Raw genomic sequence first — 15,949 nt, 5'->3', positions numbered from 1 at the left:
AATAGCTTTTTTTATTCTTCTTAGAAGTTTGCCACGATGAGAGCGTGTTTTTCTACGATCAGTATGACTGTTTGCAAACAGCTGTTAACAGCGAGAAGCTACTCTTGAGTGAACTGAGGCGTTCAGGCAGGGTGACTTTTGATAAATACTGGTATGAATCGTGTAAGCCTCTTGTGCAGCAAAGGGAAGAATAATATTTAAGGCCCACATCATCCACTGCAGAAGAATTTTCAAGTAGAGATTAGAAAGAAAAAACATCCACAAAATCCTTTGCCGGCATCCCCTATACCAGTATGCCTGGCAGAGAAGCGAGCTGCTCCTCAGTAGGAAAAGCAAAGCGTTAGGTCAGAGCATGGGGTGGAATGGGTGTGCTGTCTGTCTCATCAGTGTCTTCCTCTCTGCATCTCTGCTTCTTGGCATCCACCTTCTGTTTTGCGTCTTAATCACTCACTAAGTGCCCCATAAAAAGCCACCTCGAACTCAGGAGGAGAGTGGTCATTGCATTTCCCGGATAGGCAAGGCTCTCTGCCATATGGATTTAGGACACACTTATGTCAATTTAGGGAACTGATGTAGGGGAGAAAATGAGGAGAACAACATTTTCTTTTCTTATTTTAAACGTCACTGTAAGGGAAAATAGCAGATTGTAGTTATATGAGGACATATATTTTTATTTCCCTTAAGATAGACGTTGGGGGGGTGTGAGAGAGAGAAAGAAAGAGATGGCCAACACGAATGCTAATTAAAGAATCCAGTCCTTTAGCACAGCGTGCACCACCATGAGCCAAGTGTTTCTGGAGGAAGGGGGACCGATGCAATTAAACATGTCATTTTTGAAGGACGGATTTATGTTTTTGCATGTTAAATGTACATTACATTCTTTCATATACAGTAGAAGAGATGCTTAACTTATAAACAAGTCACAGGCAAGAAGATATCCATACAACAGTTTGAAGTTAAAGGAATCATTCATGCGCATCCACTGTTCTAGGAATGTAAAATCTGAACTTCTTTGAGGCAGCTGAGAATAACGCAAAGGGAAATAAAAATTAGCCACACTTCTACATGAAGAAGCCATGTAAGAGATCATTTCAGTAAAGTGCTCATACTGCTCTTGAAGGGCATCTTCTAAACAGCTCAAGAATAAAGTGCTGCTCAGAGTTTTGTCAGGTTGTAGAGAAGGCAGTGTTGATTTAAGCAGCTCTTTGTGTTCACACTGAGTAATTCGTTACTTTGTCACCAGTCCCACTGAAAGGGATAGAATTGCTCTGGGGTAACTAGAGGTGGGTGGAAGATCAGTATTCGTCCCGCAGTGGAAAGTGTTATATGTGGATGCCGGGTAATGTATTGAAATATTTACCTTGGAGAGAGTAAAACTTACATAAAAGTTTATGCTAACAAACATCTAATGAGCAACTGCAGAAATGAAATTGGTGGATGTGTATAAAGATAAAATAAATAAAACTAATGGCAGCTGCTGTGTTATGGGCTTAGATTTGTTGAAAGTATGGGTTTATGTTACCTGAGAAAAGTTATGAGCCTGCTAGATTAAGTGAGAGTCACATGAGGGGGAAAATTGTGAACTTTTAATTAAAGACTGTGTCAGGATGCGTGGGTGTAAAGCACCAGAATAAGGTCATGCAAGCTATCCTGATTCTGGCATTTTCTAAGCCTTGAATGCCTAACTTTGCAACCTGAATATTTCCTTAAACTATTTTTTTCTTTGTAGCTACTTATATAGCGTCCCAAAGCCCACGTGACATTTTGCGGAAAATAGAGTAGAACTGTAGTTGTCAAGTGTTTGCAATCTAAATTTGTGTAAGTCACAGCAGGAGCTAGTAACAAACAGTAGGGGTAACTGTTAAAAACATACTGCTTAGTGCTTAGGTAGCTGTGGTAACCATAGTATGTTCCTAAAAGTAGGTAGGAGACCAAAATTTAGGTGGAAATACTATACTACAATTATAATGAAGCTGGGAATGCTGGGAATCTAGCTGTGGCTACACCGAACGCACGTCTTTGTACGGTTGGATTTGTTATGGTCAAGTCATAAAGGACATGCACAGATTTGTGAAGGTGCTGGCCCAGACTTCAACAACTTGAATGGGCTCCAAGTTTGCTGACAAATTTCTTTTGATAAGTCATTTAAGGGCAAATATTTCAAAGGCACTGAAACAAATAAAGATGCGGTGAGGCACTTCCCAAAATCGAAAATCTCGATGTGCAACTCTGGGTGCCTCAGTTTCCCGCTTGGACAGTAGATACACTATTAGTTGCTTGTCATATGCTCATATCGTTTTTGTCATTGGTAAGTTCTTTAGGACTAGTCTCCTTTTCGGATTTTCAGTGGCAAGTATGAAGGATCCCTGATTTTGATTTGGGTTTTAGGTGAAACTTGGTTGCAATTTCTTCCACTCATAAAATACTTTGCCATTACAGAAGGTGACTTACTGTCCTCAGTGAGAATCAGAGAACCTTTACTTTCTTGGCCTTTTTGAACTCTTGTGTATTGGCTTCCTTGAGGGGAGTATTTCTTATAATTTAACTGTCAAGTGGTGTGGTTTTACTTCCTTCATTGCAGTGTGGGCTTTCCTCTTGCCCCAAATTATTTGTCAGGCATATGTGGAAGTATGACTTCCTTGGCTATTGAATTGATTGTATAGAATATTATGGCTCACATGACATTCGACTCATTTCTTTGTTGTTATATGTATGTCATATGCCTTTTGTGTGCATACCATGCCTCTACAGTTTGTCATGCAGTACAAGAGTACTTCTGGTCAATCTCGTATGTGGTGATAGCATTCAAATTAAAAGAAAGATCAGGGAACCGTGTGATCAGTTGACATCATGGCGATAGTACGGGTAGTGGAAAAACAGGCCCTTGGAAGATTGTGTCAGTATCATCCAGACTAATATCGTAAAATAGATAAGAAGTTAAAAAGTGAAATTGTAGCCCATTGAATCCATTGTGATTTTTGTGAGAATTTAAACTACAGTCTTTACCTTTAGGAAATTACAACTAAGAAGACATAATTGTGTAGGGAGACGGCAAGTGGAGAATCTTGACAGCTATATACATTTTTTAGGTTGTTAAAGATGTATTTCTTTTTATGGTCATAGGTCTGTCCATTAGCTGCCCAAATTGAAAGGCCTGGAAAAAAGCTCTGATATGCAGTCTGTTACATTCAAATTAGAAATGCAGTATCAAAAAGCTACCGTTGAGAAGGCATTGGAAAGTATGTAAACTATATAACAAAAAACATTTGTGAGAGATGTAACTGACATAGTAATAGCTATTAAAAAAAAAAGAGGAAAATACCCTTCCTGTTAAACTCAGAAGGAGGGCCTGTATTCTGTGCCACTTGAAACAGTTGTATCCTAGCAATTCTAGGTAATAATAATAAACATAACAAAAGTTAAGATGTAGTAGTTAAATGAGCCATAAAAATGAGGAGTCCATAATTTGCATTGTATTGTGTCAGGTAATCGGATTAAAATAAACTAATGTTTGCACTTATTTGTATTTGGGAGAAAATGAAGTGTAGCTGTTTGAGTGGTGCTACATACATTCCATTCTGGAAGGAAAATCACATTGTTTTGACTGCGTTATTTCTGTATCCATGCAAACCATCCTCATCACTCTATAGTTCTTGCCTCCTTAACACAACCGGGGTTGTGTCATTTGAAATTAGTGGGTATAAGGCCCCTTGGAGAGATAAAGAGGAGCAGCGATTTGAAAAAATGAAACGCAGCAGTCAGATTTAAGAAGAAAGGGCATTTTCCTGGTAAATGTTTTCCTAAATGGGAATTTTTCAGTGTGGTGTTTTGCTCGTGTGTTTGGCAGTCACTTGGAATCAAGCGCAGACTTGTGCTACATTGTGGGCTTGGCAATGACAATTTGTGTGTGTGTGGTGCTTTAGTTATATTAGCCCTGGAGGCAGAGTTAACACTTGCAGTGGGACAAGAGTATTTGCAGTCATCAGAGAACTTTGCAGTCAGCTTCAATAACATCACTCCATTTTTTTCACTTTTTTTTTAACATTTTTTTTGGCAGCAAAGCTCTTAGTAGAACCATCTGTCTTTCTATTAGTGTTTTTGAGTCCTGTTTTGAAGCTTCTTTGCTTGGCAAAGTCACTTTCATCCTTGGAAACCATTTAAAAAAAAGTTCTGTGGCTTTTTGCCGAAGAAGAGTACTATGCAAAAATTCTACACGGCTGTTCATTTTTGTTCTAAAAGAATACAGTTACTTTGTCTTTGTCTTAAAAAAAAAAAACAAAACCCCAAACAAAACAAACAAAAAATAAACACATGAAGAAAAGGCAGACATTAGACAGTTCTAGGGTGACTGAGCGGGGATAGAAAAGAAATCACATTTTTTTCTCCGGCAATCCAGTTAAAAGTACATACGTCTTCTAGTTAACGGGATAAGGATAGAAAGGAGAATACTGAAGTAACAAAAAATGGACTGAGTGAGTTCAGTGAGTGGAGCCACATCTACTCTAGCTTCAGTCCCGATCTTAATCTCCCAGTGCAAGAATTCCCATCAGCGACACTCTTGAACTCCATCCTTGCGAATCGTTTCACCCTATAAAGATGCAGTCAGCACACACACAGGTATAGACAGGCCTTGGCATAAATTAAGGGGTTACCATCCCAAATTTTGTATCACTCTTCTGCCTTCTAAGGGTGTTGGGTGAACCGAGACATCTTCTGCGTCTTCAGGGGATTAAATTAAAATAAAACTAAGTGAAGATAGTGTAGTCTGAACTGTGGCAGTCAAGGAGCTTGCACAGGTTTTCTTTTGCCAGTTTCTGCTATGCAGGCAATAGTGAAGGGAGTAACACCTTGTTACGCCTCTGGCCAAAAAAGGTTGTCTATCAACACCCTAATTCTCTTTGTTCCTTAAGGCTACGGACCGACCACAAACTAAATTTTAGTCTTTCATAACATACCTACTTCTGATGCCTCAGCTTTACAGTGCCATTAAAAATCTAGGTGGCCTCTCAAAAAATGAGTAAGTCTCCCATTACTGACTGATCTGGTCAGTACAGTGGGTTTTTTTGATTAAAACCAACCATTTAACATTTTAATCTAGCAAACTTCTCGTTTCTCACCTCTGTGAAATATGAAGATGTTGTCCATTTCTAGTAATTAAAACCCTGACAGAACTGGGTAAAGGCAATAGCATTAGATGTTGTGCCATGGCCACCTTCCAGTTTTGATGACTAATTTCTGCATGTCTTAAGTCCCCTGCAGTATCCATTTACAATATAATATTTTCCATTTCCTGGCTTGCATGGTTGTGTACAGTTGCTGTGCAAAGTTGAACAGCTAAAGCTTCAGACATAGCTGCGTTTTATTTGTGAATAAAGTGTCTCCGCTTTTTTTCTTACCGTCCCAGAGACTTCTTCACATGTATGAATAAGTGCACGTATGTGGGCAGAAGAATAATAGTGACTATGCTGTACGCTACTTACGCACACATTGTGTGTATCTTTGTGTTTGGGCTCAGTCAGGGTGAAAGCTACTGTCTGAGACAGAGATATTGTTACCCAGTGCAATAAAAGAGAAGAAAAATGCACCCTGCAGTCAAAGAGAAGTGAGACGTTATGGACTGGGGGGGGGTGTATAATTGATCGGGATATAGTGCTGTGTTAGTGGAATCTTTTGATTTATTTTGGATTAATGTAATTCATGTAAAGTCCTTTGGTAATTAAGACGAGGCTGGATAGTTGATGCTACGGGAACACCCCATTATGGAGGAGCATAATCAAACCTGACCTCTCAGATCAGAAGAGAAAGCATGTAAGCAGGCATTTTCCCCAGAAAAAATTCCACGTTTGATTTTCCCTCTCCTGTTCAGCAGGTCCAGGGTCAGCTGCCTCCATTAATGATTCCCGTATTCCCTCCAGACCAACGAACCCTAGCAGCAGCTGCACAGCAAGGATTCCTTCTTCCTCCTGGTTTCAGCTACAAAGCGGGATGCAGTAAGTCCTGTAGATTTTTTTAGCTGGAAGTGGGTATAGGGCACAATTTCATGCCAATCTGTATAAAAGTATCACCTCTCTCGCCTGATGGACAAAGCCATTAACTTGCACAGATGAGTGTAAAATAAGAGAATTAGTCGCTATCGTATGAGAAAAGATTGTCAGAGATGAAGTATGTGTTTCAACGTAACTGCAAAACATTTCACACAAGTAGATTTGGGCACCTTCTTTCTGACAGATCTCTTTGACAAGCGAGCATGCTCATGACCACACATACATACATCTGAAGAGAAGCTATTTGAAACTTCCCAATAAATTTCAACACTGTTGTGAGAAAATATGTTTTTTTCCTGAAGCAGCCTGCTTACTATTTGTGAACCGAGGGCCTATTCTAGTCTCTTTCTTCACATTAATCTCAACGGGGGTTCTGCACGGAGATCAAAGATAGCATATGCCTTTCAGTTTGATGGACTAATACAAACTATGAGTGTATTTACGAGATCCTAACACTAAAAAATACAGCATCTACTTTTTTAATCTTTGAAAGATTTGTATTGTTCTCTGCGCTTCCCAGATTTTTTTTTGAAATTTTATTTAAGCCTTCTATAGGATTTCGTGTTCCTGTCAACAGGATGATAATAAATACAAGTTAAAGAATAATTGAGGAACTCCATTTCCATGAATAGTCTTAGCTACAGCAAGAATTTCATAGGCTTGTTTTCATGCATTTGTGCTGGTGTAACTCTTCTGACATCGGTTTCCTACTGAGTTATCTAGGACTTGCTTGTTCTACCGTTCTCTGTCTCTAGCATGGATATTTAGCTTTATTATGTCCATGTCAGTGTATCCATCTGTATCATTGACTAACTCATGAATTCGTCAGTTGTTTTGAGTTACTCAGCACTTGCCACTGCAGCAGTTTCATAAAATTAGAACATTAAAAGATTCTTTTAGTTAAACTGGCTTAGCCCACAATTTCAGATTTCTTTCTGTTTCTGTGACATTGTAGGTACAGTACTTGAATGCAAACTTGAGTTTCTTTGGCCACTAATCCCTTTTCCTAATATTTTACGGACTGGGACCACTACTGAAAATTACTGTTCAAAACACTTCACGTCCCTCAGCAGCTGCAGTGCCAAAGCATAGGCTCGTCCAGTGATTTCACACGCAGTCTCTCTCAAATGGGAGAAGCAGTGATTCACATTACAGAATGTTTAACTGAAAGCCACACTCAATATGAATGCTACCCTAAATGTAGGCCTGGGAAAGGTCAGGAAAGCACCCCGTTAGATAGATCTGGCAGATTAAATTAGTTCTATGTCAATGAAGTCTGCTTTGGATAGAAAGAGTTGAGGTTAGTTTTTTCCCTTCTTTTTACTGCGTGTACATCAACCGTAAGACAGTCCTATAGTTCCTCACATCCATGATGTACATATGATGTCGCATGTTTGTGTAACCTTGAAAATGGAAAAGGAAAAAAGAGCAAAGTTGCTGCTGCTCCTGGCAGTAAGGCCTGGAATTAACAGCATGCCAAGGTCTAGGACTGAGCAGAAGCCAGTGGAAAAAGACAGCTCTGTGTTTGGTGATTCCCTGGCATGTATGACTGAATTTGACTGAGAAGCTGAGGAAAAGTGATAAGTAGTCCAAAGGATTTTTTCTTTTCACTCACAGTTTAGTGTAAACAAAAAAGCATACACGGGTTTAGCTACACCTAGAAAGCTTGTAGCAGTGAAAAACATAGCTGCCTTAAAGCTATAACATGTTCCTATCAAGTAATGTTTTTGACAGGCCATTAAGACATATTTCTCCCACTTTTCTGCTTGCCCTTCCGTGTATCGGTCCTCTTGGCAAAGATATAGTAGATTGTAAACCAAAGAGCTTTGGATAAAATTTTCTAAAGCACCTGAGTTATTTAGGAGACTAAATCTTCATTTAAAGAGTGACAAAGGCACTAGGATCTAAGTCTCAGGGATATTTAGCGAATATTTGTCCAGTAAACCGTAGTACAGTCACCTGTGCTAGCTTGAACTGAGCTACGGTGAGTACCAGGATAGCACTGCAGCAGAGAATGTACGGGAGACTCATTTGCTCAGCGCGTTAAATGCCTAGCTTTCACTGAGTTTGCTTTTGCATGCAAGGCCTTCCTATGACATTCTGAAGATCCAACTACCAGCATCTTTACCTGACTGCCATTGTATGTTTTAAATTTGGCTTAGGTACCTCATGAAAGTGGAACCCCACTTCTGCATCTTCTCAGTCCTTTTGGAAAACCTGCCTTTTTTCCTGGGCTGATAGATTTTCAGAATTAGTTTGTATGGTTGGTGGGCAGGAATTCTCTAGGGATGATTCTGTTATTAAGTAGCATTAACTACTGCACATAGGAACAATAAAAGATCTCCATGGGACAATTTAATTCCCAGTCACAAATAGCAAAGAACTATAAACATTTTCATATACTGTTTCTTAATAAAAGGGAGATGTGAAAATTTGGGGGAGAAGGAAAAGGGAGTTGTTGTGACAACCTTGTGACAACCAGCATTTTCAAAACTAATTAATGATACTGAGTACCTTGATGATGGGTATCCAGCTGGGGGACACCTTCAAAGGGACATTTACACTGTTACACGCCTTGCCCCTTTGAAAAGTCAGATCTCCAAGTGTATCTCGAATTCAGCAGCGTGTCATCTAAAGCGCTGCCGATCTCTAGTCAGTTGTGCTGTCGGTCACTCCTCACGGCTGGGTTACTTGCCACCTTCTGTCTGCCGGCCAAGTAGCTGAAGAGATAACTGCTTCCAGTTGCTCATCTCTGTGCCTCTAACTTCTAACGTACTGGCCAAGCTTCTTGCTTAAGCACTCCCTAACTTGCTTCCATCCAGGCTGGGATAGCAAGGACTTTCTGTTAAAATTGCTTAAACTAAGCTGGCTCGTTTTAATGGAAACATCTTGGGAAGTGATTAAACAAGCAGCTTGGTCACAGTGGTAACCTTTGGCAGGGGGCTGTGATTGGAGATGGTGGCCTCTTCAGCCAGCACAGCTGCAGCTGGAAGAGAATGTGTGATCAAGCCTCGAGGTCAGTGAAAGAGAAAAAATGATGAATACCTAGTTATACTGCGATTTTTCTTTCAGTCAGCTTAGATAATGAAACCAAACTAATTTATTCAGTGCTTTCTGATTCACCTGTCCATGTTAGAGCAACAGAGGGTCAAATGTATGTCTCCCAGTGGTTTCAGAGAGTGTGTGTAGTAGGATTCCTCATCCAGCGCTTCCCAATGGTCTAATGACTTATCCAGAGAGAGGCTGTGGAATGGAAGAGTACTGATTTCTCTACGCATACTTCCTTTTCTGAGTATTTGACTGAAGATAACAAAAATAGTCATAACGGTTCATAGCAGAGGTCCATTAAGATTCCTTTCTTGGCAGGTACCTAAAGAAGAGTATAAGAACGGGCAAGAGTATACCGATGCTTTATCCCCCTATGCTTTGCCAGGTTTTAGACTCAGGGACCTTCAGACATCCCTGGTGCCATCACTGTGTGAGTGCTATTCTGTCTGTTGTCGAAGACAAGGAGGTTTCTCTGCTTGGGTTCCTACCCGATTGGAAACATTCTAGACAGCTGAAATGCTCAAAAGAATACAACAATATCAATCTCTAATATGTGCAGAGCAAATTATTCACTTCTCCAAATATTTTGCAAAATTGGGTAAATACAGGGAGGAGAGGGGTAAATATTTTCTCCATGGTTACACGGCAGGTCATGGTCTTTGGCTTCCAATTCGATGTAGTAAATTTCCTTTTCTTTCTTTTTCTCCATAGCAGATCATGCTTGGGAGTGGCTTGATTTTTCATTTTGTTTTGTTTTTTAAACAGATGGTTTGCATTACATAAGGGACAATTTACACAAGTTGACACTTCCCCTTTTTTCTCTATGGCATATTGTGTGGTGGTAAAGTTGGCAGAGAAGAAGGGAGGAACTTCTATTAGCATTACATTTCTATTTGAGAAAAAGATTCATAATCTATTGTTCCAGTTGATTTTTAACCTCCATACCTAGATATAATTGCATGGTGTGTAAAATATTTAATACTATTCTTTACAACCAAAGCATTTATTTCATATGAGAAAAATAAGCTGGCAGTATGTGATGGACTATAGTGTCCACAATTAACAAGAAAAATACTGGTTACCTACTTAATTGCTACATACCTGGTTATCCTTTCACTGTGTGCCATTTGGAGTTTAAGTATTTGGATTTTTGTGCAAACCTCTTTATATGTATTTTATTATATACATAATATGTAGTATTATGTATATTTACGTATAGATGTATAATGCAAATCTCTTTATAATGAGTTGATGTTTCAAAGTGAGATGTTAACTAGGTGACCAGTGGCACGAGCAGATGGTAGCACTTAACCCCAGTGCCCTAAGTATATTCATTGGTTTTAGCGGCAGGTGAGCTCCTTCCATTTCGGATGACGTTGAAACCAAACAGAGCCCGATTACTGCATTTCCCAAACTGTGGCAAAGCTTCTCCCACATTTAGGCTATGCAGATTGGGTCAGGCCATTTAACCCTTCTCCTTTTATCGTCAGCCAGCATTCTTTAACCCTATCGTTTGTTACTACTGCTATTACTGGTTCAGCTTCACTTGTGATACTTGCTAGATAATATACGACTCCCAGCATTTTCGCAATGGCGATTGCAATGTGAGCTCTGCTGAGGTCTGAGGAGCTGTTGCTGGTGACTTCGCTGAAGTCAGATTTCACACCAGATGATACAGATCTGCTAGGGCCACTCTTAGAAATAATTAGAATTTATTCAGAGCTAATTAATATTTGTGAAGTGCTTTGAAAGTATAAAAACAGCGTAAGTGATAGAAGATAAGTTTTGTGTTGTGCCTAGTTCCACCTCAGAGGAGGCTGCTCTTTAGTCGTAGGTAGTGTCATCCTTTCGTTAATGCACATATCGATTTTTATGTGGAATATTAAGGCACGGTTGTCTCTCCTGCATAGGAGATAATAAAGGGAATGAAATAAAGATTTGGGAAAGCAAAAGGGGCTGCTTCTAGGGAGCTATTTGCAGAAAAGGCAGAAGGAGTTAGGCTGAGAACAGTGGTAGATCGGGTATTCTTCAACAACGGTGAGGAGCAGAATGCACCAGGGCAGAACGCTTCCCCGCGCTTCCTCTGCGGTTCTGCATTTGCAGCAGTTACCATTAGCTTTCCACTAAAAGACACAGAATAGCCCAAACTCTGTGAAGAAGACGGCCTCTCCCCAATCAATGGTGCTAAGTAAGATTCATTTTGGAAAATGCACTCCATCGCTTCTTTAAGCATCTGATGATGGTGACAAAAAGGAAGTGAAATGTTGACTAGCCGCTTAGGGCAGTGCGGTGTGTTGTGTCGGTCCTGAGCTTTTTCGGTATGATTGTGGCTGTTGACTTCCAAATAGTTGCTTCTCTGGACGATGAAGAACAACATACTTCATTTTGTAAACTGAAGGTGTACAAGAAATTGAATTATACGGAGATTTTTAGGATTTGTTTTCTTTTCTCAGGAAACAACAGTTATTAAGTCTGTATTTCTAGAAGTGGGTTTTGCCCCAGAAATATTTTCCAGGTTGTTCCTAAATTCTCAGGAATGCTTCTAGGTAGCCTTTGATTTGCTGATACCTATTTTATTTTTATGGAAATGTGCCAAATTTTGGAAACAAGAATTGTTTTTCTTCGCCCATTCCTCCTCTCCCCTGTGGATAATTTGTTGTAACAAATCGTATTGTGTTCCCAGTCAGATGTCATCAACATGAGGTTTTCTGAAAGCACTTTAATCGCTATTTCAACCATATCCAATTGGGGGGGGGGAAATCTGAATATACAATAGGTACATTGTATGTGTCTTACATATCAGCTCGTTGCTGCTGGAAGTGTTCTAAATAAAATGATGTACACAAAGTTATTGATGAAATATCTAATTACCTTTTAAAATCGGCAAAAATGTGTGAGATGAACAAGCCAAGCCCAATAAAATTAAAATATGCTGAATTTCCTGTTCATCTGTATTCTGAACAATAATTCTGATGTCCGATAAAAATGAAACTCTCAGTTAATTGGTTCCTCGTACAGTACAATAAAATTAATGTTTAGGAGTTAAATACCATAAACTTCCTCAGGGAAATTTGCTGATGTATCTCTGTTTTTTAGCCAGTCACATGTTTCATTGTTTAATGGGGTATCATGTGGACCGTCTTATAATTTTTCTGGTGCTCAGTGTCCATGTGTCTGGCTTCTAAAGAGACTGAGCGCTAATTTCTGATTTAACTGTGTCAGCTGTATCAGCTGACATACAGGTCATTGACAATCACCAAATCACAAGAAAAAAAATTGACATTGCTATGCTTTTATCAGAGTGACAAAAATAGGAACCATGTGTTGTGAGGACCACATACTGTAGCTTCTTTATAAAGATGCTAGTCATCTTTCAGGGCTACTGTTTATGCCTTGGAAAAGAATGAGCATATGACTAAACCCTCATGTTCCCCCCAGGATAAGAAAAGAGTAATAGCATTGTGGATAGAAACAGCAAGAAGGAGGAATTTTTGGTAACAACTTTGCCTTTTAGCATACATGAGAATGTGTCACTTCTGTAATGCTGCAAATGCAATGGAAGGCATCAAGACTGCAAAAAATAACAACACAACCAAAGACTATTTCTAACTGAAAGAATCCCTTAGCCCCTGATCTGTGTGTGGCTTCTCGCAATAATGCTCATAAAACCAAAATAGACAAGCAAAATAATGGGGTCCTGTGAAAATAGGCTGAGAGTTTCAGCTCAGTTTCTAGGCCATAAAAGTTGTCTGGTGTTATGGCGCTATTATCCATAGTTGGGCAACCCAGTGAAAGTCCCAATTTTTCAGTTCATGAGCGGGTACAAACCTCTGTGGAAATATATTGGCTTTCCTTGGTTTCAGAGCTTTTGAGTAACTGTCATTTATTCAACAGGTGTATATATATCTAAAAAAAAAAAAAAAAAAAGGCATCCTGAAATCATGGGGTTATTCTGGTTGGAAGGGATCTCAGAAGATCTGTAGTCCAACCTTTTCCTCCAAGCAGGGTCATCTAGGAGGTAAGACCAGGTTACTCGGGGCTTTATTCAGTCAGGGCTTGAAAACCTCCAAGGACAGAGACTGCACAACCTCTTGTGACAGCCTGGCTCTCACATTTCAACGTCTGACTGTCCTCATGGGGAAGATCTGATCCTCTCTTGATTCACTTTATGTCCATTGGCTCTTATCTTCCAACCAAACACTGCCATGAGGAGCCTGGCCCTGTCTTGTTGATCGCCTCCTCAGAGGAATTGGAAGGCTGCTTTTAGGTCCCTCCAGAGCCATCCCTTCTGTAGACTGAATTGTTTCTCTAAAATACAAAATAGGCTAATCCCCTGTAGGCAGCTCTTGGTCAGTGCTGTCCCAAACTATCCTCAAAGAAAATCAAGGAACCAGTTTGGATTTCTTTTTGGAGGCCACTGGTGGTGTCTTCTTTATACTCTTTTTCTCGTTTGTCTAAATCCCTAATTCCTAGAGATGGGGAACACTGCTTATGTCTTTCACAGCCTCCCGATATTCTTACTAGATGTCCACCATCGCACCAAAAAAAGTGAAAGGAAAGTGGTGATGAGGATGAGAATGAATGAGCGGTGAGAAGAGATGCAGTAGCTTACCTGTCAGTTAGCCATCAGCTGTGATTATCCATTATAAATATACTTAAGTGATAAATTGAGTGTAAAATAATTGTGTCTTTTTCTAGAGCTTGTCAAAAATGGGGGGAAGATAAAGTAGAATTCCTTTTCATTCAACAGAATCTACTATAAGGAAATGTTTATTCCGGTATTTTTTATGGAATTTAGTGTAGCATTCTGCTTTTGGAAATCATAATTTAAGAATTTGGTTTTGTTTCTTACTCTTTATATGCTTCACACTGTTTGCTTTTTTTCTTCTCCTTTCATGACCTCCAACTTTTTTCACTTGCTCTCCCTGAACGACAGGTAGGAGGAAAACAGTAAGTTTAAAAAAAAATCATAGGAAATAAAACCTGTACTTCTCTTCTTCTGGTATCCTTTTTATTTAAAGAAGAAAAGTTCAGGAAAAAAATCAGAGAGTTCTATTGTTTCATATAATCAGGTTCAACTTAAAAATCCTGTCAAAACATTATAATTTAACATTAGCGTGTAGCTTGATTTATATAGCAAGTAAGACAATTGTGCCTGCTCTGAAGAGCTTGCAGCCTGTCAGGAGACAAGACAAGACACTGGCGGGGATTACACCATGAAGGAGAATAAATGAGATGAGTGACAGAAAAAGGAATACAAAAACCATCTTATGAGTTTAGGTGAATGGTGCAACACACATAACGTTAGCTCCTATGCTTTCTTTTCTCTTTTAAAAAAAGTCTTAATGTTTTTTAACTTATTAAACTCATCTGATAAAATTTTGCAAAACATATCAGTGCTTTGTTGCATTTCCACAAGTATATAATCATGTAGTGTCCGTGAGCTTGGTAGCTAGTCGGTTGAAAATCCAGTTCCTAAGCACAGGGTTGTTATTTTGCGTTTTGGGACAGGATGTCCTGTTGGCTTTGTACCACAACTTAACTTTCACAGGAAAGTGTTTTTGGTGGAGGACGATAGGGAGAATTCGTGGAAAGAGCGGTTTAAAAGTGAATGTACTTCATGAAAAATCCTCTTGTAAGCAAGATCTTGGAAGATTATTTTGGGCAAGCATGAAGGTGTGATTTGAAATTGAAAGAAGTTGCAGTGCATAAATTATCAGGAACGAGGTTCTGGGTATGTCTGTGGAAGACGGACCAAAAGAAGGGGAGAGAAATAAAGAATTGGCAGAGAACTGAGGGTTCAGCCTTGCCTTCTTTCTTCCCTGAACCACTGGTGTTCTCCTTTGCTCACAGCGTGCACCAACACCTCTGACATACCCCATCAGCTCCCCCGGGCTGACATACCCCATTCGCTTCTTTAGGTGCTGTATCACCCGTATATCCTTCCTTCTGGGCTCTTTTCATGCAGTCAGTCTTGAATAATTCTGTTCTTCAGAGTGATGTCACCAGGTAGCCGGGAAATAATTATATATTAGAAAAGAATACATCAGCTAAGGAAATAATTTTTACCTTGTTCTTGCAATTAAACATTCCAGCCGTTGACCTGCTCCAGATTTTACCATGTAGTGTACTAAAAAAAAACACCACCAACAACAAAACTTCTCTCTGATACTTTGTTTATAAGAAAAGTCCACTCATAATGGGAGACAGTTTGGAACATGAAAGGAATGCGCAAAATGTTTCTTTTGGTAGCTGAAAGATGCAGGGAGGTACAGTTCTGCCTGCATGCATTAGTAGGTTAACAGTGAATTTTGTGAATTGAAATGTAATATAGTTGTTTGAGAATTTACCAGGAATGGCTTGGGAAATATCTATTTCTAATAACTGTATATCTTGCCTCACATTCCTGAAATGTTCCCAGAGCTTGGGAAAAAATGTAGCGACTTTTTACATCTAAAAATAAGATATTTACTGAAGAAGTAATGAAATAGTTAAGACATGCATTTCCCAGACTTCAGAATTACTAAAACTGCTCAGGCAAAACCTTCAGTCTGACTGGGGAATAAATTTAAGGACAGTAGAAAGAGGTATCGTGTTCTAGAGTAACAGCAAAGAGTGAGCAGGTCCGTGTTCATCAGAGGAGACTTGAGGCCTTTGTTAGTATTGTGAGGGGTGGCAGCTGCTCCTGCACTATGCGATGTGAGTATATAATGCTTGGCCTCCTCATTGATACAGGGCCTGGATCCTTTCCTGGGAAGGGCACTGTCTGAAGAGTTGTCTGTGAGTTTTCATCTTGGCTCTTCCACCAGCCTGTTGTGTGACCCAGGGCACGGCACAGCGTTTGAGCATATTCCCCG

General features: G+C 39.6%; 1 protein-coding gene across 13 annotated transcripts in view; it reads left to right on the top strand.

Moving 5' to 3' along the window:
- SOX5 (SRY-box transcription factor 5) overlaps positions 1-15,949 on the top strand; it is a 656,088-nt gene that overhangs the window by 547,027 nt on the left and 93,112 nt on the right. For 9 of the 13 annotated variants that reach the window (XM_063358081.1, XM_063358090.1, XM_063358046.1 and 6 more), the window contains one exon: positions 5,867-5,990. In XM_063358081.1, the coding sequence (XP_063214151.1) occupies positions 5,867-5,990 (124 nt within the window). The remainder of the gene's footprint in view (positions 1-5,866; positions 5,991-15,949) is intronic. The other 4 variants (XM_063358107.1, XM_063358115.1, XM_063358020.1 and 1 more) reach the window with 1 other exon arrangement.

This window comes from Chroicocephalus ridibundus, chromosome 1, assembly GCF_963924245.1.
Source record: "Chroicocephalus ridibundus chromosome 1, bChrRid1.1, whole genome shotgun sequence".
Taxonomy (NCBI): domain Eukaryota; kingdom Metazoa; phylum Chordata; class Aves; order Charadriiformes; family Laridae; genus Chroicocephalus; species Chroicocephalus ridibundus.
The sequence above is the reverse complement of the archived record's forward strand: the minus strand, read 5'-3'. Positions and strand labels throughout refer to the sequence as shown.